This window comes from Bradysia coprophila, unplaced genomic scaffold, assembly GCF_014529535.1.
Source record: "Bradysia coprophila strain Holo2 unplaced genomic scaffold, BU_Bcop_v1 contig_297, whole genome shotgun sequence".
Lineage (NCBI taxonomy): Eukaryota > Metazoa > Arthropoda > Insecta > Diptera > Sciaridae > Bradysia > Bradysia coprophila.
Window position 1 is genome coordinate 4,336,172 of NW_023503555.1, and position 20,135 is coordinate 4,356,306.

Here is a 20,135-nt window from a genome sequence, read left to right on the forward strand (position 1 = left end):
ACCGGGCGCTGCCGCTTCCATATGGTGAGAGGTAGTCTACCTCTATGTGGTGAGCTCTAGTGTTGCATTTAGTCCGTCACAAAAGCGTAACGTCAAAAAACCGGGCGTTGCCACTTCCATATTAATTTGCACTTAACGTGAATGCTTGGGGGAAAGGTATGAGCAATCAATAGGCTCTGTTAAAAGATTTTTCACTTTTTGTCTCGGGCTTTCCTCAATCCTGGTCCGTTGCTAAACCGTGACGTTAATAACCCGGCTGTGCCATCTGATGATTCCATATGATGTTCTATGAACTTTTTGTAAAACTAGAAATGGAAGCATCGCATTCCTAAACTTCGTTTTCAAACAATTTCTTAATTTATATGCACCGCGTAGCTCCAGTGTGCGTTACAATTTTAAGGAGCTACAATTCGATCGAAACGATGACAGAATACTTACAAAAGAACTGATATCGCCTCAAAAACCACTTACAGTGGAAGTGTGAAGCAGGTTCTTTTCATCCTTAAATCTCGTCCTCATTCCGATTCGGGAGAACGAAAGATGATTGTTCTGAATTGTTTTTAACGAAACTCGCCGTTTTTATGATGGTTCAGTTAGGGTACATGAGTTTTCTTCAAATAACAATTTCCAGCGGGAATCCCTAACCCATTTTTGAGAATCGAAGTTTTAGTGTCAACCAGGAACTTGCGGTTGAGATTTGCATTAGTAGATGAACAATTTCTTAAATCTCCCGTGTAAAAATTATTGCTCTACGTCACGTGAATCACGTGACGTGATCGTGGAACAACAAGAGCTAAAATTATAAATTTGTTCACATACCCCTCTCCGTGACGAAGTGACCCACAATGTTGAGCTTTACTTGGATCTAGCGGCGTTACATGAACGGCGAAGAAACGAAACCCTCAAAAAACAAAGAAGTGACCCACAAAGCATCTTAAGAGTGATATCGCCAAAACTTGAACCAATTTTGGTGAAAATAAATACAATGGTTCGGCGATCCAGGCAAGCTATAGCTCGTTTGAATCGTCTTTCAATTCTAAGAAATAGGGATCTTTTAGTTTTTCTGTTAATTTCCCATTTTCGGAGTGAACTCTTGAAAAGTCATAGCATGTCAAGGGGTGGTGAAAACAGTTTTTTTGTGATAGCTCAAGATAGACATGTTTCTAAAAGTTGAAAATTTGTAGGAATATAGGCCTTTGGCAGACCTTCATAAAGAGTATAATCATCGGTATGGGCCGCCACCCGTTCTAGACTTATGACTGAAAATATGGTCAATGTTTGGTCAGTGCTACTGGCTTGCAACAGAGTTTATCCGCGGAACTGACTATAGGGTGTTGTAGCTGGACTTACCCTCTTTCATTCCACGTATAAAAAACCCCAGATAAATTCTGTTGCAAGCCATAAAGTTAGTTGAAGTAAAATGTCGCTCCAGGAGACCCATATTTTTCAGTGTTTTCAACTTTTTTTGGTCTTCAAACAGGCTGGAGCGATGGGAATGAAATAAACTAAATCAAAATTACATGTTCAGCTCGAAATTGTCCTGAACCGAGCGATCACTGGTCTTAAAAAGTTTGCTTTCCTCCTACTTCGTAGTAGGTGGAAAACCTCATATCTTTGACTTCACAAAATGAACAGAAACTCAATTGCTTGCTACGAATATAGGTTTATTGTAAAGCAGAGATGCGCAGCGTTCGTTTACATATAAAAAACGTTATTTTACACACATTTCCATATTGTGTGACCTCTTGTGAAGCACAAATTACATCTTGAGTGACCATTTATTGACTGTAAACGAACGCTGCGCATCTCTGCTTTACAATAAACCTATATTCGTAGCAAGCAATTGAGTTTCTGTTCATTTTGTGAAGTCAAAGATATGAGGTTTTCCACCTACTACGAAGTAGGAGGAAAGCAAACTTTTTAAGACCAGTGATCGCTCGGTTCAGGAAAATTTCAAGCTGAGCATGTAATTTTGATTTAGTTTATTTCATTCCCATCGCTCCAGCCTGTTTGAAGACAAAAAACAAGTTAAAACATTGAAAAATATGGGTCTCCTGGAGCGACATTTTACTTCAACTAACTTTATGGCTTGCAACAGAATTTATCTGGGGTTTTTTATACGTGGAATAAAAGAGGGTAAGTCCAGCTACAACACCCTATAGTCAGTTCCGCGGATAAATTCTGTTGCAAGCCAGTAGCACTGACCAAACATTGACCATATTTTGAGTCATAAGTCTAGAACGGGTGGCGGCCCATACCGATGATTATACTCTTTATGTAGGTCTGCCCAAGGCCTATATTCCTACAAATTTTCAACTTTTAGAAACATTTCTATCTTGAGCTATCACAAAAAAACTGTTTTCACCACCCCTTGAGATGCTATGACTTTTCACGTGTTCACTCCGAAAATGGGAAATTAACAGAAAAACTAAAAGATCCCTATTTCTTAGAATTGAAAGACGATTCAAACGAGCTATAGCTTGCCTGGATCGCCGAACCATTGTATTTATTTTCACCAAAATTGGTTCAAGTTTTGGCGATATCACTCTTAAAAGCTCTTGTTGTCCGTCGCTTTGATAATGTTGATGTAAATGAATGGGACAGCTAAATCTAGTTTCCCTTTTCACAATGTTTGATTTAAGGTGTCCACAGCTTTTCATTTAAATTTTAATTTTTGATATAATTGATATGAGTTAGTCTGTTCATTTGTTTTTGGAGCGTTTTAATTGGTGACTCCATAAATATAATATATGACAAACATGAGCGTACAAAAATATTGCACAAAATAAATGTTTCATTCATTTCCGTTTTTTGAAAAATGAAGCCGGAAATACGCTTCGAGAGTTAATATATATTAAAATGACGTAATAGACAATGTGAAATGGCACACATCTATCTCTAGAGATATGCATACACAACACATACGCATTATTTTTGTTACCTTTTTTTTGATGAATTTGTTTCCGATATGATTTGTATTTTCACTTCCATCAGTTCCGTGTTAAACTCCGACGGGTTATCTTACATTTTTTCATTATCTGGGACAACAATTCTGTGAATGATTTTTTTTTCGCATCAAATTCTCGCGATTGTTTTTTTAAATAGAATGTTCTCTTTTGAAAATTATTCGGCCGGGAATGTGGATAGAATGTGATATGAAAATTCACGGACTCATGGACTATGTGTGAAAAAAAACGTGACAAATTCGAAAAATGTTGTGGCTTTGAGACCGATCAAATGAAACTGTGATAAGAAATAATGGTAGACGACAAGCAATCGAAACTTCTTTTGATCTAAGCATTTCCAATAAATATCTGTAAAATCTCTTACTTCGATTGTCTCAGCATACATTTTTCTATGTTATAAACGACAAAGGATAATGGTTGTCGTTCATTTGTGGTATTCTATGCCGATAACAGATGATAACAGTAATTTGCATCTGCGTTGAAATTTTCTCTTAAACTTTTATGTTTCCTGACTGGTACGCAGTAGTTTTCAAGAAATTCGTTTTCTACAAATAATCAGTCATTCAGTCCAAAGCGTATCGTATTACAATAACAGTGTAGGAATCTTGCGCGGCGCGAAATTCCTCGACACCCTCGGACCATCGTTTCTTTGCCTGCAGCTTCTATTAGTGATTATTTTCGCAAAACAATTTGTAAAAATGTTTTCCCGAAAATGGTCCTTGACTTCTACCAGTGCCTAATGTAAGGTTTTTCTATTTTATTTTGTATGGAGGGGCATATATTGAAGTGATGAGGGGACAGATGTAATACGTGAGCGTAATGAGCGATTTTTTTTACTAATTTCATTATTTTGGTCTTGATATTCACGTCAATGTTATACCAACAATAGTTTTTTTTCTAACGGATGCTATAATGCTTTTTAGTAGATGAGAGGTTTCCAACACGAGCCAGAGGCGAGTTTTGGAACCGAATTTACTAAAAGAGCATTTTAGCATAAGATAAGAACCACTTTTCTCCTAAACGACGTCAGAAATACGCTACAAAGTGGCGATATTTTAACACTAGTTAGGAAGAAATATTTTCACGTAATACGCTGCACTGCTACATTTCAGTTATTTTCATTTTTCATTAAGAGTCACTTTGCGAAAACCAGCCTACACGAAACTTGAAACCAAGAGGCTCCGATGTTTATGAGTTATATCTCGTTCGAAAGCTTTCTCGAGACTGAGAAATTTGTAGAAGATTTTTGTCTTCTGGTAGACCTCTGAGAAAAATTCACTACACCAGGATGGGGCGAAACAACGCACTTCAAGCAAAAGTGTAAAATTTTGTATGGATCACTGTCGAGTTTCAGTACCCTATTTAGAGTACTACTTTTGCTTGAAGTGCGTTTGGCGAAAGTATATTTATTTTCAAAGAGGTCGGCAGGACGGCAGGATTCGGATACATGCAAACTAATGGTATGGGATGCCATCACTAGGCACCTACATTAGAACCATATATAAGTAGTCGCGCAGTCATCCATATCACCTTTTCAAGAAAGGAAACACAAAAATGGCACCCCTGTGAAACTTGAGTGGCTATAGCACATACGTATCAAAATTTTTGATGGAAAAATGTTGTCTTATATTCTTGCCTGAACTCTAACCTTTCCATTGAAACCTTAAACGATATGAGTCGACCACGATATGTGTGATCTGTAGTCACGTTTTCGCACTAAAGTCGGTCCAGTCGGTCCTACGACGAAGCTGGAAAAACTTAGCATTATGATCGGCAATAAAATTATGTTAAATTGATTAGGAGACCTGAAATATAGTTTTAACATCATAACTCTTGTAAGCCATTTTTACCAGATTGAAGTTATTTCACCAGAAAAGATTTAAATCTAAATCCGGATTTCAATCTGTGTCCGAGTCAAGGTTCCGAATGACGACCGTCAAATACTAAACAAAAAATTGATATTTTTGCAAAAGCAATGACATCACATTCAACTGACCCATGATTTGATAAGTTAATATCTCCATGAATGACCGAAATGTTCTTCAAATTTGTAATTTCTGAAAAAGTGAATATTTATTCGACTTGAATAGTTCCGATTCAGTTGCTTTCCGATCACGGTCGGATCATATCGTTTAAGGTGTCAATCGAAAGGTTGGAGTTCAGGGAAGAATAAAAGACAAAATTTTTCTATCAAAAGTTTTGATACGCATGTGCTAGAGTGATTCAAGTTTCACAAGAGTGCCATTTTTGTGATCTTTTTTTTTTCGAAAAGGTGATATTGTTGCCTGTAGGAGGATTGCAAAATCGGAACAGTAAAAGCAAAAACGGAAGTAGCAGTTTTGCCAAGTTTATATGAAAAAATGGAACCTATTTCGCTCTTTATGATATCCATCATGCCCTTACGATAAACAAAGAACAATCTAATTTGTTGTACTTGATTGTTTGGCCTACGCGGTTCCTCTTTATATGAACATTTACACACAGTTCATATTAATTTATCCATCCTACCATGACGTTGTCGTTGCGGAATTACCATACAAATTACAAATAACATGCGTGCATTCTATACTAGTATACATGGTTTTTGTTGCCGTTTGTTGATAAACAATTTTTGTTTTACATACAGTCAATTCTCACAATCACAAAAAAGTTAGTTGAAATTCGACCACAAAACAAAGTTTTTTATTATGATATGTAGTATCTGATCGTAATGACCGGGATAATATTCATAAACAGATTTGTAGGTACAAAAACCGTATAAACAAGTAAACTGGAGTCAACAAAAATGCTTGACTGAGAATGGAATAATTTCGTACTCGGGTGCATAACATGCATGTATATATACTTTATGCAACGGGAGACAAGGGGTTGATTTCATGAAATCTTGTGATAAAATTTCTTTTTTGATACATGGGATTGAGAATTGCATAATATATGGGCTCCAAATTCATGTTGTCGCAACATTGTTGCGTATAAAACTTTTCTCCGAATTACGCTCACCGAAACACAGATATAAGACACAATAAAACACGTGCGCCTCTTTAGGTCAATTCAGGAGTTCTTTGCTGTATTTAATAGAAGAACTATTTTTGTGAAAATATTTTCATATGTTTAAGGTGTAACACAAATACAATGGACATCAGTAAAATTTAGACATGAATCTGCTTCAGCAGTTTTTCAGCCGGATTTACTCATCATACAAAAAAAAACTGCTCATATGTCTTTATACCACTACCTAGCTTGTGGGTACCTATTTTTGGAATCAATTTCTTAAAAATTCCGTAGTTCTTAAAAAATGCAAAATCTTATGTCCAGGAATTTTTAAGAAATTTACAGTCAAAGGCAGTCAATTTTCAGCATAAATTTGCTTCAGCTGTTCCACACATACAATCAAAACTGGTTTTCCTTGTTCATACGGTTGAAGCTGCTACACGCACACGCATGATAGTGGTAAAACCGTATAAAGACGTATAAACGGTTGTGATTGTTTGTATGGATCAGCTGAAAAACAGCTGAAGCTAATTTATGCTGAAAATTGACTGCCTTTGACTGTATCGAATTTTCAAGATATTAATTCTAAAAATAGGCTTGGTAAAGGGCGTATATGTTTGTAAGAGTGAACCACTTCAAAAATAGATAAATCAAATTTACGTACAAACTTTACTGACCTATATCAATCAATAATTATCCGTATTCGAGACCTATTTTTTTAGAATCTCAAGATGTAATTCATGTATGAGTACGACGAAGCAACACGAGATATGTTTTGATATAAATCTGTTTCTTCGTATTCACACATTGAATGGTTTGTTGTTCCCACGGCGAATCTGGTCTAGCGGCAGAAGAATATCGAGAGCATCAAATATGATTTTCTGTTTAAGACGCATCGATGCTTTGCTGAGCATACGTTTGGGCGTTTCCTAAATACTGGATTTTAGTTTACTTTTGATGATTTATCTTTCCACCAGAATCCATTTTCTAAAATACAATACAGGACCGGCTATAACGACCACGAATGTGTAAGCTTTCAACAGAAAATAGATTTGGTTAGAGTAGTTTGACCAGCTCTGAGATAACTGAGCAGTTTATGAAAAATTCGTTAAAATGCTGACTTGTCTAAGACTCTAAGAGCTGGTTAAACGACTACAACCAAAACTAATTTTTATTTAAAGCTAACACATTCGTGGTCGTTATTGCGTTCGTACATTTATTAAAAAGGATTCTTGTGAAAAGATATCGAAAATGAAAAAAGAGTCATGCGAACGTAGGCTACAATTTTAGCTAAGCATCGATGCCTCTTAATGTAACCTTATATAGCAAAGACGAATATTTATATTAATAAAGTAAAAGATTTCGTCAATTTCGTCAATCGGCTGAAAACACTTAGATCAAAAGATGTAAGAACAGGCATTTGTAATATGCCTGTCGCTTGTAATAGTTAAAGAATATGGATCGTTCAAATAAAACTCAAAATCTCAACTCAATTCAGATATCTGCATCTAACAGTACAAAGTACAAAATATCGAGGCGAATTACGATGCGTCATTCGAATGCGATAGAGAATTATGTGATACTAACGTTAATGTTCCTGACACTGTTATTGGTCATTGAGGTGTCCGGACAAGATGCAACCATTTATTTGGGACAAGGAACGGTTGTTGGTGTAATTATATTGACGATGAATTTTCACATTACCCATTGTAATTCGAACACAATTTCAATTTCCAGTTAAAGGTTTTCCCAGAAGCGTCCAGAACACCAGTCTATGCGTACTTAGGAATTCCGTATGCTCAACCACCTGTTGGTAAATTAAGATTTGCGGTAAGTTGTAATCTTATTCGTTTAGAAGTTAGAACTTAAAATATTTGCATTGATGATTAGCTACCGAGACCTCATAGTGGTTGGAATAGGACTCTGTATGCCCGAAACTATCAATCAATTTGTCCTCAACTGGACAATAATATTTACGAAGAAATGTCAAATGGATTCAATTACCAGGCACGAACTAGCGAAGACTGTTTGTACCTGAATATCTGGACGCCTGAGGTAAGATTCTGCTCTTTTTTAGATTAGTCTCAGACCCAATTCATTGATTCATTCAGACTGTTCGTCGCAACGGAAACACCCCAGTCTTATGCATTATTACCGGGGAAGAGATGGCTTTCGATTGGACCCAAAATCGTCCGAATGGACTCGATCTGGCCTCCGAGGGAATCGTTGTGGTTACCGTTCAATCGAGAACCAATGTCTTTGGCTGGTTATCGCTCGAAACCAAGGACGCTCCTGGTAATATCGGACTGTACGACCAGAATTTGGCTTTAAAATGGATACAAGAAAATATTCAAAAATTTGGCGGTGATCCAAAGCAAGTAACATTGTTGGGCCATGGAACATCAGGGGCTGCAAACGCAGCCATTCATCTCGTTAGTCCGAAAGCGGCGAATTATTTTTCAAAATTAGTGCTCATGTCGGGAACGATTTTCTCGTCGTATTCATTTCAAACCAGACCAAGAAATGTAGAGTCACCGTCAACGGTAATCGTTCGGAATCTGGCATGCGATGCGCCAAGTCCTTCGTTCATACTGGAATGTTTGAGACAGAAAAGTGTCAGCGATCTGCTGAGGGCTTTCGAAATCGTTTACGAGGTGAGTGAAATGTTGTAAGTCAGTCTAGACGATGTTAAACGAAAATGTTCTTATCAAGAATGGGAACTATACGAAACTGTTGGGACCGGAAATTGACTACTATCTCGATTCGTCGATGCAATACATTCCAGAGGATCCACGGATCGTTATCAGTCAGAAATTGTATCCAGACATTCCGATCATAATGGGAATTTGCAATAACGAGGGTGCTTTCATTCATGGTAAGTGACTTTGTTTTCCCTCATTTCGTTTCAATAGAATGCAGTCACTGTTCAACGATGCATAAATTCATCAAATATTTGCTCTTATCTCGTCAATGACATCTCGATTCGGTTGAGATGCCACCGATGCCACGCAGTGTAAGCGGGCAATTAAAAATAATGTCCAGTAAATTAGCAGTTACTCTGTAAGTTGAAAGTGAAACGTTCTCGTTCTCGTATACTTTTCGATAAATTTACGAAACTTTTGACTACCACCGATCCTCCCAACTATCTCCATCACCGGCACTTTTTCAAGCAGGACGTTACAAATTTAAAGAACCCTTTACGTGTACACGCACAGCTCTGCTATGGTATACACCATTTATGTATGCTTTCCACCCTTACTTTAAAATGGCTCCACCCGTCGTCACACCCGATCACTTCCATATAACACTTTACTTTTCCAGGACAATGGATCGAAATGGCACGGAAAAATTTCGAAACACTGAAGACGTTCATATTCGGAACCACCATACCGAATATTATGGAACATTACGGATTCACTGGCAAGGGACGAGAGCAAATCCTAGAAGCAATAAACTGGCGATTCTTCCATCAAATACCGCAAACATCACCCAACTTATTAAATGCGCTGCAGAGACTTCTATCCGAAGTGAAATATGAGACTCCGTTCTACGAAATGATCGAAACGTTTGTGCAAGAACCGACGTCAGAGAACTTAGTTTTTGATGTGACCAACAACACTACGATGGTTAATCTACAGCAAAAGAACTCTAAATTGACGACAAACGACTCTTCCCTGTTCGTCTACATATTCCAGCAGTCGAACGCGATGGATCTACGTGGAAATGTGAATTACTTTGGTGGAGCTGGTCACTCGTCTGATTTACTGTTTCTCATGGGTCCGAGTCTGTTTCAACAAATTGGTAGAAGGAAAATGTCGCAATCGGAGAATAGAATTTGTCGGAAAATGCGACAACATTTTACCGATTTCGTTAAGACCGGTAGTCCAACACCAGGACGATTACTCGACGCATGGCATACGTACACAAAAAACCGGAAATACATTCATGTGATAGGAGATTCAAACGATGGGTCAATCAACACGGTGAATTTTGAAAAGAATCAAGCGCAGATTGAAAATCTGTTATCGCTTGACGATACAGCCATCGTAACAAATGATTTGTCCTATTCGAATCCATATCTGATCGGTAGTGAGCCGTCAAATCGAAGGGAAAATTCCCGAGCACCAAAGTATATAACGAACGTCCAAGATTCGGAATATTATCTGTCATTGAACCGAATCACCGCATTCTGGAAGGAATATCTCGGGAAATTGTACGCCAGCCACAATAATCCAGCACCCAGAGACCTGGACGGATCATTCGAGAGAGATGCTATTTACTTCGGCGAAACAATCGACTCGAAATTCAAACATGCATTCTTCTCAATGCTGGTCATTGTGTGTCTACTGCTGGCTCTGCTGGGGGTGTGTGTTTACATCATCAAGAAAAATGACCAGAAGATCGATACGGGTTTCTTATGACGAAAACTTTTCTTTCGGTCCACCTTGTTCGACCGAAAGAAAAGACAACGGCGGAACATTCGAGATCCGTCGAAGAATGCACCCGAAAAGAGTGAAACTTTGGATTCGATTTCTTGCGGTTTTGACGATAAATTTGAAGTGAGAAATTGGAAATATCACCTGACCAATGAACATTTTTAGGCTAAAAATAATTATTTATCTCTGTGTACAGTGCTGCTTTAAGAGTCGGTGTACTTAAAACTCTTTACAAAGATTTCATTTTTCACAAATTTGTTTTTTTTATTTTGTTGGAACTACAAATTTTATGATGGTCACGGTCATGTATCTGGCTCTATGTTGTTGCGAATGGAACGTTATTAAAATGAAATTAAAATCGTCGAAAAAATCTTTTATTGAAAATACGGCAACTTCGGGCGAATCTGAAAGTTCTCCGTCATAAAAGAATTTTCGTTCACGAAAAGTTCCTTTTTCCTATTTGAACCGATTATGTGAGAAAACTGTAGCATTAAACATCTGCCTATTACCGAGTTTTCTACAATGCTATTGAGTTGCTATTGCATGACCCTTGTTTGGTCAGTATCTGTTCTAAACGTTACAAATGGCAAGGGTATCAGAGAAAGAATCACAAAATCTATTACATCGTTTGTTGAAAATATCAGCTGGTGTCCACGCCAGTGAAATTTAGATTTGTTCCAACTGGTTTTTTCGATGATCCACAAATGCAAACAAAACTGCTTGTACTGGTGCGCGCGTGGTAGTGATTAAACCACATAAAGACGCATACATAGTTTTCTGTGACAGTGTGTTATGTGTTTAGAGTAAAGACTATTTAACATAAGCAATATTCATCTACTATTCTCGGTGGCTTTGTACAACAACAAGTTCAGATGAAATGTATGTTAGTCTACTGTTGATGGAAACAATGTTTTTTTTTAACAGTCAATATCGCATTCGTGAGAAAATTCATTGACTTTTTCCATTTTAATGATGGAAATGAAACTTATACGTATTTGGCGTTGCTATACACCAGTACATGACCATACGGAATGTAAAGTATAATGAGGTTGCTATTCGTTCGAGTTTAGCGAATTGAGTCTCCATTGAAAGAGGTGATTAATGAAACGATAAAGAAAAATTCTGTAAATTTTGGGATGATGTAATTATGATGAAATCAATTTTTTCCCTCTAAAGTCGCTTCACATCAACAACAATCTCTTACAAGAGCAGAGTGGCGCAGTGGAAGCGTGCTGGGCCCATAACCCAGAGGTCCGTGGATCGAAACCACGCTCTGCTAAATTTTTTTCATGTTCAATCGATCAATGTTATATAGACATAAATCAGTGGACATCATTAGTGATAATATAATCGGAGGTGGTAATTGTATAAGTACAATGAGGAAACGTACGCTAATTTACTTCTGTAGTAAGTAGAAATATGCCAATAATAATAACTAGGCCGCGCCACTCAGGTGGACAGGTTCCTTGACTGAAAATGTTTTCAATAGAATTTGATTTTTTTTTTAAATGAAACTAAAGGTACCGCAAACCGTCATATTCGCTTGTTCCACTCGCTCTATTTGTCCCATTCATATTCATAAAAAATTTCGTTTAACAAATGTAAATCTAGATTTTAATTTTTGAATATTTGGTTATGCACACTAGGGTGGGTCGTATTTTCATTTTGTTTTTATTTTAAAAGGCCTGGCCCAGCCTGTACTTAGAAATGACCAAGGAATCCGAAACAGCAAAAAAAAAATTCAAAAAATAATTTTTCCCTTGCCTCTAGGCTGATTTTGATTTTCGGGGTAGTAGCATGAAATTGCACATATTGTGCAATATCTCGGGCTATTGGTATTAGAAGGCATTTCGTATAACTGTAGTTAACAGCTGAGGAGTCCAGCTATGAAATACCATCATAACAACGTTGTTGACGTCGCCTTCACTCGGGCAGAGTAACTCTGTCAGTGTTCACAACTAAGACTTTTCGACCAAAAATTTCAACTTTATTTGCAAATAAAATCGACAAATCATACCAAAATATGTCGTGTAAGGTATGTCTGAACAGGTAATCTCATAGAGAATCCATTCCAGAAAAGTTTGTTGAAAACGAGTTCAAAAAACTCACAAAAGCTCTGTTTTTGAAGCCCAATGTTGGCAATTTTTTGTTAGAATAAAAAAAGTCAAATGGAAAAAATGCAAATTAAAAGGTTCTAAACTGGAGAAATTGATAGTTTTATACCTATTCACCCTAAATAACACTTTTCTGAACAAATAAACGTAAATTCGTCGATTTTTGTTTATTTGACTATTTTTTGGTCGAAAAGTCTTAGTTGTGAACACTGACAGAGTTACTCTGCCCGAGTGAAGGCGAAGGTCAACAACGTTGTTATGGTATTTCATAGCTGGACTCCTCAGCTATTAACTACAGTTATCAGAAATGCCTTCTAATACCAATAGCCCGAGATATCAGTCAACAATATATGCAATTTCATGCTACTACCCCGAAAATCAAAATCAGCCTAGAGGCAAGGGAAAAATTAATTTTTGAAATTTTTTTTTTTGCTGTTTCGGATTCCTTGGTCAATTCTAAGTACAGCCTGGGGCCAGACCTTTTAAAATAAAAACAAAATGAAAATACGACCCACCCTAATGCACACGCTCTAAATTATCGAATCTAGATTTTCATTTGTTTGTCAATTACGATCATTTTGCATGTGGTGGTTCAAATATTTACACCTTAAAAATTTCGCCAACGTTGTTGTTTGTTTGGTAACTACCCAAAATGCTGGTTGCGTTGCCTTGTTGAATGGCCAAAGATAAACGGTTGTATGTGGAAACTAGCCCTACTCACGTTAAAAAAATTGGTTTAGATCCTTCGGAGGAATGTCGATTTCGTTTCTTTATCGAATCCTAAACAATTCTCTAGAACATCATAATTGACAAAATATTGTTTCCGAGTCGCGCAACGCAATCGAAAATGCATGCGTTTCTCTGCGTTACCATGCGTTTCTATGCGTTTTCATGTAAATTTCAAATGCGTTGCGCGACTCGGAAACAATTTTTTGTCAATTTTGATGTTCTAGAGAATTGTTTAGGATTCGATAAAGAAACGAAATCGACATTCCTCCGAAAGATCTGAACCAATTTTTTTTAACGTGAGTAGGGCTAGTGGAAACAATTTAATCCAAAAGAAAACTCCCAAATCAGAAAACATATAGAGTGATTTCCCGCCGTAAGACCCTGACTATCAGTCAATAGAATTACAATTTTTATGATAGTCACTGTCATTTATCTGGCCCTTGTTTTTACGACTTTATAAAGAATCATAAAACTTACTGACATATTTCTGGCCAAGACATTCTTTAAAACGATTTTTCACCATGAAGCCATGATGGCTCATTTTTGGTCAAATGGAGAAAAACGTTGATCTGGTTGTGGTCTACATTTTTCTCCATTTGACCAAAAATGAGCCAGAAATATGTCCGTAAGTTTTATGCTTCAAATAAAATTTTTGAAAACAATTATTTAATTCAAAACCTCACATTTCACATTCTTAGGAAAACTCTCCCTTAAGACAACAACAACTTGATTCAGCTACTTTGGTCGATCGTGCGTATGCTCAATTGGCATTCAGTCTTAACAAGTCCAGATGAAATGTATGTTAGTCTGAAAGTTGATGGAAATATTGTTTTTCTTATTAACAGTCCATACCGAATTCGTGAGAAAATTTAATGAGTTCGAATGTTTCTAACTTATTTGGCGATGTTGTACACCTGTGAATGATAATGAATTCAAAGTTGAGTATATTAGGTTGTTCTCCGTTCGGCCTTAGTGAATTGGGTTGATAGTATGTACTACTGATGAGTAGCTACCAGTGGAGTAACGAACTAATATACACAATCCTCATCAGCAGCAAAACACATTGGTTGAGCGTATGAAACGAAACGATAAAGAAAAATTCTGTAAATTTTAGGATGATGCAATTATGGTGAAATCAAATTTTTTCCTTTAAAGTCGTTTAACATCGGCACCATCTTTTCACATGAGCAGAGTGGCGCAGTGGAAGCGTGCTGGGCCCATAACCCAGAGGTCCGTGGATCGAAACCACGCTCTGCTAATTTTTTTTTTTTCGTATTCAATCGACCAATATTATACAGTCACAAATCAATGGACATCATTGGTGATTTTATCCAAGATAGAACATGCAGATTAGTAAGAAATGAATGAGAAAATGAACGCTAATTTACTTTTACAATAAAAGTAGTATTATGCGAATAATAATAACTTGGCCGCACCACTTGGGTGGGTTAGGTCGCTTGACTGAAAGAAATTTCAATAGATTTTGAATGTTCGTTCAGTGATAAGCACACAAGAAGTACCTTTTCCATCATTTGCCCTTTTACCAGGTAAGGTATTTACTCAAAAACTTGGTGTGAAGATTCGGCTTTGTAAAGTAAAGGTAACTTTTCCTAACTAGTGTTGAAATATCGCGACTTGTCGCTCATTTCTCACGTCGTTTAGGAAAAACGTTGTTCCTAACTCATGCTAAAAGGCTTTTTTAGCGAATTCGATTCCAGCACTCGCCTCCGGCTCGAGCTGCAAACCTCTCATTCGATAAAAAAGCATTTTAGCATGAGTTAGGAAAATTATCACCTCACGTTTTTGAATAAATTATTCTTCAGCACCACTTAAAAATTTACTCCTGATTTTACACGTCTCCTTGAGAATCTCAAACCTGGACAGTCGATGCGATTTATTAAAAACGAACTATTTTCGAGACATGCCGTAGAACAATCTTTTACTCACAATTATATTCTGTAGAAGGATTACGCTATCAATTCTCTTTCCTCTATTCTATATAAACTGTACCAATAGAGTTTTTCTTCGCTTGAAAACAATTCCAATTGGTTGATAATACTTTTATTATTGATAATAGTTACATGATGTAAAATAATAAATAAAAACTTTTTTTTTAGTACGTTTATCGTATCCGAAGTATTTTTAACCGGTACACAATTTTGAATAACAACATAAAATATAAATTATTTCAAACATAAAAAAAATCGACAAAAAATAACTGGGAAAAAAATAATTTTTAAAAAATGTAAAAAAAAATCGTTGGCACGATCTCACACACATCTTAGCTATTCTACGAATAGACTAAAAATAAAAATAAAAAATCGTCAACAGAGCAAAATCAAAAATGATGGGATCCCTGTAACATCGAGTCCCTTTAGTTCGTAATAGATCTGTACGTGTGTCTGCTCTGCAGTAGTGTACGTTTAGGATTAAGATTGAATCAATATTCTAGCAATTATCACTCTCACTCTCTACTTTCTTTCACCCTCTCAAAATTAAGAATTTTGAATTGTAAATAGCTTGCGCCTGCATCTTTCAGAAACGACTCTGCATTTGATTTCTTCGGTAACGAATGAAGTAAAAGATTTTTTTAGCAAACGCTGAGAAATACATTAAACATAAGAAGTAGCAGATTCATTGACAACATGGCAATCCGTGTGCCGTTTCTGAAAGGTTAAACAGGAAAACTATTCATTGGTTGATTGAATCATGAGAAAGATCTTAAAGTGTATACAAACAACCAGTGGCTTCAACAGGAGAATGCAAAAATTAATTCGATTTCGACATATCACTTTCGAAATAGAAGCAATTTCGAAAGGCCAAAATTCGAAATTTGCCATCGCCATTACTTAGAGCAACGCTCTCACTAGCATCAAAGCTTACTGTGATGGCTAGAGAGAGAGTACGACTTAGAGTAATGAGATAGCAATGTGTAAAGGTTTGTGTATGTGCACTAACAATACCTTCATAGTTTAACTACAAATGTCATTACATGTTTTCACATCACATGGCAACTTGATGGTTGGTTGGCTCGGAAATTTGTCTAAATTTTTTGCGTTGTCTAATCGACTCACGTTGATGCAAAACTTGGACATTATAATTATAATCATCTCCGAAGCCCTAGAACACTTTACGACTTATATGTCCTCTGTCCAACCGTTAATAAAACCACAACATATTTGCTATACACAAAATACCCGACTGTTCTTCCCGATCACCATAAGAACACACAGACAAATGTTACAAGGATTTCGACTACAAATACCAGCTATGTATCTTATGGTTACTCCACGGTGCTAAAATAAAATTCTCAAAAACAAAGACAAATGCCAGCAAATCGAACCGATTAAATGGCATCAGTAGTTACGTTACATGAACGATTCTTGTTGAGTGGTTCGTAAAAAAAAGAGAAAACAAAAAATTAAGAGAAAACCTGCACGTCGATCTATCCACTGCGTTTTTCGCCACACATTCCGTTCAAATCTCAAAATCCGACTGCTATCTGGGCACTTTCGGACGCAGTTGTTGATGGATTGTTTTTACCATCAAACGAATTGTTTTGTTGTGGCTGCTGCTGCTGCGACTGCTGTGGTTGACGGTGTCGATTCAATCGATCTTGTAATGACGGCCCCAATCGACGAGGACTAATCGGCATCGGTGCAACAAAGTACGGTGTAGCATCTGGCTGGTATTGCGTGACGATTGGAAATGCATCTTTTTGAATTGAGAATTGAGGTTTCGAATTTTGGCGCGGCCCGACTCGACCAGTTCCAATAGCTTTTGTCGATTGAACTGAATTTTGATTGAAGTTTCTAGTTAGTTCAGCATGAGAAAATTGAAAAAATATTTGCTGCCGCAACTTACATTTAACACTCTTGACCTCGCCATCCTGTGACACGGACACCATTATGTTGCCTCGTTTCTCCATTGGAGTTTCAGTCAAATGTTGTGTTGGTTGAATTGGTCTCATGCTATGCGTTGGACTACGTGGTTGAAAGTGGAATTGCTGCTGCTGCTGTGATGGTGGTGACAGTGGATGCTGATGTGGTTGGTGATCTCGTTGTAGTTGATGCTGCTTTTGCTGCTGCTGAATTTGCTGACTTTGCATTTGAAATTGCTGTTGTTGCTGTTGCTGTTGCTGTTGGGACTGTTGCAACGGACGTAAACTATCGGTAATAAATGCCTTTTCCATTTGATTGGACATATCCTCTTCGCTATTCTTATCTGTGTCCCACTCCCGTCTCCATTTACCATCGCCACTCTTTTGCCGTCCAATCCGTGACTCATCGATTCGATCTCTTTCGTTCTTCCACGAACCGTACTCCTCATTTTTATTCGCATACCGATTCCCACCACCACCATTGTTCCCATTCCGTGGCTTGCTATTCCGGCCACGAAAACTGTTGTTCAATCCGTTCTTGTTGCGGTTATTATTGTTGCCACCGTTCGCTTGGCGCCAATCTTTCTTCTCGTTGGTCGTTACCTTTTCCGTGACACCGTCACGTTCGGCATCTTTTAAAAAATTGTATGTCGGATCTGGTGGTGGACCCGATCCATCTGCGAATTTTTTATATTCACGTCCCGGCTTGGGCGCAAATTTATCCTTCTCCGTTTTCTTTGATGACTTCTCATCGTCTGGCTGCTCATTTTGGTCGTATGTAAAGTCAAGCGAATCGTATTTGTGACCCTTTGGCCAGTCATCGTCAGTGGGAGATTTCGTTTTGACCATCGCATTGTGTTTCAATGCCAGCAAACGATCTTCTTCGGCTGCCCGATGCTTTTTCTCGATCTCTTCGTCACGCTTTCTGATCCGAACTATTCGTTCCTCAAGATTCTCTTGAGTGGTTGACATATTGATCTGTAAATTAAAAAGGACAGGGATCAGTCAAGGTTTTTGTGAATTTTCTTGTTCATTGATTTTTATCGAGACGATTGAAAACTGTACGACACAAGAGACGACGTTTGAATAATTAATTTGCAACACAATATGCCTGAGTGGCACATTCAAAATTTATCATTTCTGGATCATCGGCAAGTGTTCAGTCCATTAGTATTCGATGCACACCTGAATTACGTCACTGAAATACTAATGAAAAATACAAAAAAAAAACATTTTCCATTCAAACAAAACTCGGCCGTGTCTACTTTCGTGTCCTACTTTTTCTTTTGACTCGAAAATTTTTATTCCTGCACCGAACTAAGTGACAAGTCTTCAAGTGGGTCGCCTAGCTGCTTACTTACCAATTTAAAATCTGTTTTCAGTTCCGGTGTATTGCCAAAGTAAAACACGAATTTCTGCAAATTAAAAACAGAAAATGTAACTTTTACACCGAGTTATAAGAATTCTCAAAATGACAACAGTGCACATGCGCTTTACTGTCAATTAAATGCAACGAAATAGAAAAAAAACATCTTTCGTCCCAAACGAAAAAATTTGTTTGCAGTTTTTGATATTCAAGCGGGACATTTTTCACAATGAAGGTTGGACTTTGGACTCAATAACCTTCTGCGATTACGTATGGACGTCTATACAGATTTAGATGGCCCCTTATCGAGAATGACAATAGTCTAACCACTTAAGATGTCAAAAATGACAAAGTCAAAAATGTCAATGTCAAAACTGTCACTTCACGACAGAAAGTTTCGATGGTTTCGATGTGGTTTGACTCTAAAACTTGCTGAAGGTATAGCTGTCAAACTCCAGCGGAAATTGACCAAAAGTGACCTCCAGCAAAAACTGACCAAAAAGGATCACAACTCACAAAACTGGTCCCAATATCGATTTAAACAGTTTATAGAGTGTTAAGTGAGTGTGATTTTTGCATAACTGGTCGCACGGTCACTCGTCGAAATGAGAAAAATGGCAATCATTTTGTTTGTATACACTTAAAGTATAGTTTCCACTTAAAAAGAGCACTCCGTTTAGCCTCCGTTTACATGACAGTTGTAAAATAGAACAAAGGAACTGTCACGTAAACGGAGTAAAAAATTGAAATAAATTGATCGTCGATACTCTCTCTGTACTGGGGGTACTGTCGTTAAAGTTGACATAGAAGGTTAAACGATAGTAGAAATTTTGACATCTCACACATCGACCTCGGTTAAATTAAATAGTTTTTTCCCCTGTTTACGTAAAAATTTTGACATATCACCCATCGAGTTCAGTTAATTAACTGGTTTTCTCCAATGAAAGTCAAAACTTTCATTTGTGGCACTCACGTTTGTGCTCTTAGGACAGTGAAACAAAAATTTAACTTGTCAGGCTCTGTGTCAGCTCCAGCTGTCAAAAATTTATGAATAGAAGAAAATCAGCTCAGTTTTAAGTTTGTATCTGATTTCAGTCATTTGACATGTCCCTGAAACCAGTTAAATTCAAATGAACTTAAACACTCTATAGGTGTGTTTCAATGTTTGCCATTTGAATTGTCGAATTTCATCCATCAATATTTGAATGGAAAATCGCGTAGGTTACGTTGATGGTGATGAAATTATCGCCGTTCGTGTTGTAAATTTACAGTTATTTGGAACAAAACACTACTTCAAAGTTTATTACATGGATACGTGTTGTTTATACACTTGCATTGGTTATGCATTTTAACTCACACGAAGAAAGCATAACTCCTGTCTGTATGCGAAATAAAAGCAAAGCATATTCTGATACAATCAGCCTTCACATATTTTCTATGGTATAATGCTAGAAGCAATACTATGAACAAACCTATTGTGAACAAAGTGCATGTTTAATCTGTCACATACGGCTATTCATCTGTTATCGATAACTACGACAAAAATAATGACAAGCTCTGGGTAATTTGGTTCTTCATATAATAAAATGCATGTTAAAAAATTGAAGTACAAGATTTGAAATCACCAGATTAAAAGTTACATACCTGTTACAG

At 37.1% G+C, this 20,135-nt stretch overlaps 2 protein-coding genes and 2 non-coding genes across 6 annotated transcripts; 3 read left to right on the forward strand and 1 right to left on the reverse strand.

Moving 5' to 3' along the window:
• Positions 1–2,974: 2,974 nt before the first annotated feature.
• LOC119078564 (acetylcholinesterase) lies at positions 2,975–10,756 on the forward strand. Of its 3 annotated transcripts, none has more exons than XM_037186134.1 (7): positions 2,975–3,261; positions 7,456–7,629; positions 7,695–7,787; positions 7,848–8,012; positions 8,069–8,611; positions 8,670–8,832; positions 9,279–10,756. In XM_037186134.1, exons 1-7 carry the CDS (start codon positions 3,259–3,261, stop codon positions 10,376–10,378), a joined length of 2,241 nt encoding a protein of 746 aa, XP_037042029.1. In that variant the 5' UTR covers positions 2,975–3,258; the 3' UTR covers positions 10,379–10,756. The 3 variants fall into 3 exon arrangements, with proteins under 3 accessions (XP_037042029.1, XP_037042028.1, XP_037042030.1); XM_037186133.1 differs by having other exon boundaries at positions 2,976–3,261; positions 7,450–7,629; XM_037186135.1 differs by lacking the exon at positions 2,975–3,261 and adding an exon at positions 5,073–5,117.
• An 844-nt stretch (positions 10,757–11,600) lies between these two features.
• On the forward strand, positions 11,601–11,672 carry Trnam-cau. Its single transcript has one exon. It is a non-coding gene; the product is annotated as a tRNA-Met (tRNA).
• Positions 11,673–14,422: 2,750 nt separating this feature from the next.
• Trnam-cau lies at positions 14,423–14,494 on the forward strand. Its single transcript has one exon. It is a non-coding gene; the product is annotated as a tRNA-Met (tRNA).
• Positions 14,495–16,554: 2,060 nt separating this feature from the next.
• Positions 16,555–18,640, reverse strand: LOC119078570 (GATA zinc finger domain-containing protein 10-like). Its single transcript, XM_037186145.1, has 3 exons — positions 18,478–18,640; positions 17,101–18,094; positions 16,555–17,028 (listed from the first exon to the last, which is right to left on the reverse strand). The coding sequence occupies exons 2-3, from the start codon at positions 18,086–18,088 to the stop codon at positions 16,721–16,723; spliced, it is 1,296 nt and encodes a 431-aa protein (XP_037042040.1). The 5' UTR covers positions 18,089–18,094; positions 18,478–18,640; the 3' UTR covers positions 16,555–16,720.
• Positions 18,641–20,135: the final 1,495 nt, after the last annotated feature.

Excerpts from the sequence above, each read along its gene's own strand:
- LOC119078570 (XM_037186145.1), bottom strand. The coding sequence starts at position 18,088 with ATGTCAACCACTCAAGAGAATCTTGAGGAACGAATAGTTCGGATCAGA. Across the intron at positions 17,029-17,100 it reads CGAGGTCAAGAGTGTTAAAT|TTCAATCGACAAAAGCTATT; the intron begins GTAAGTTGCGGC and ends ATCAAAATTCAG.
- LOC119078564 (XM_037186133.1), top strand. Across the intron at positions 8,612-8,669 it reads CTTTCGAAATCGTTTACGAG|AATGGGAACTATACGAAACT; the intron begins GTGAGTGAAATG and ends GTTCTTATCAAG. Across the intron at positions 8,833-9,278 it reads CGAGGGTGCTTTCATTCATG|GACAATGGATCGAAATGGCA; the intron begins GTAAGTGACTTT and ends TTACTTTTCCAG.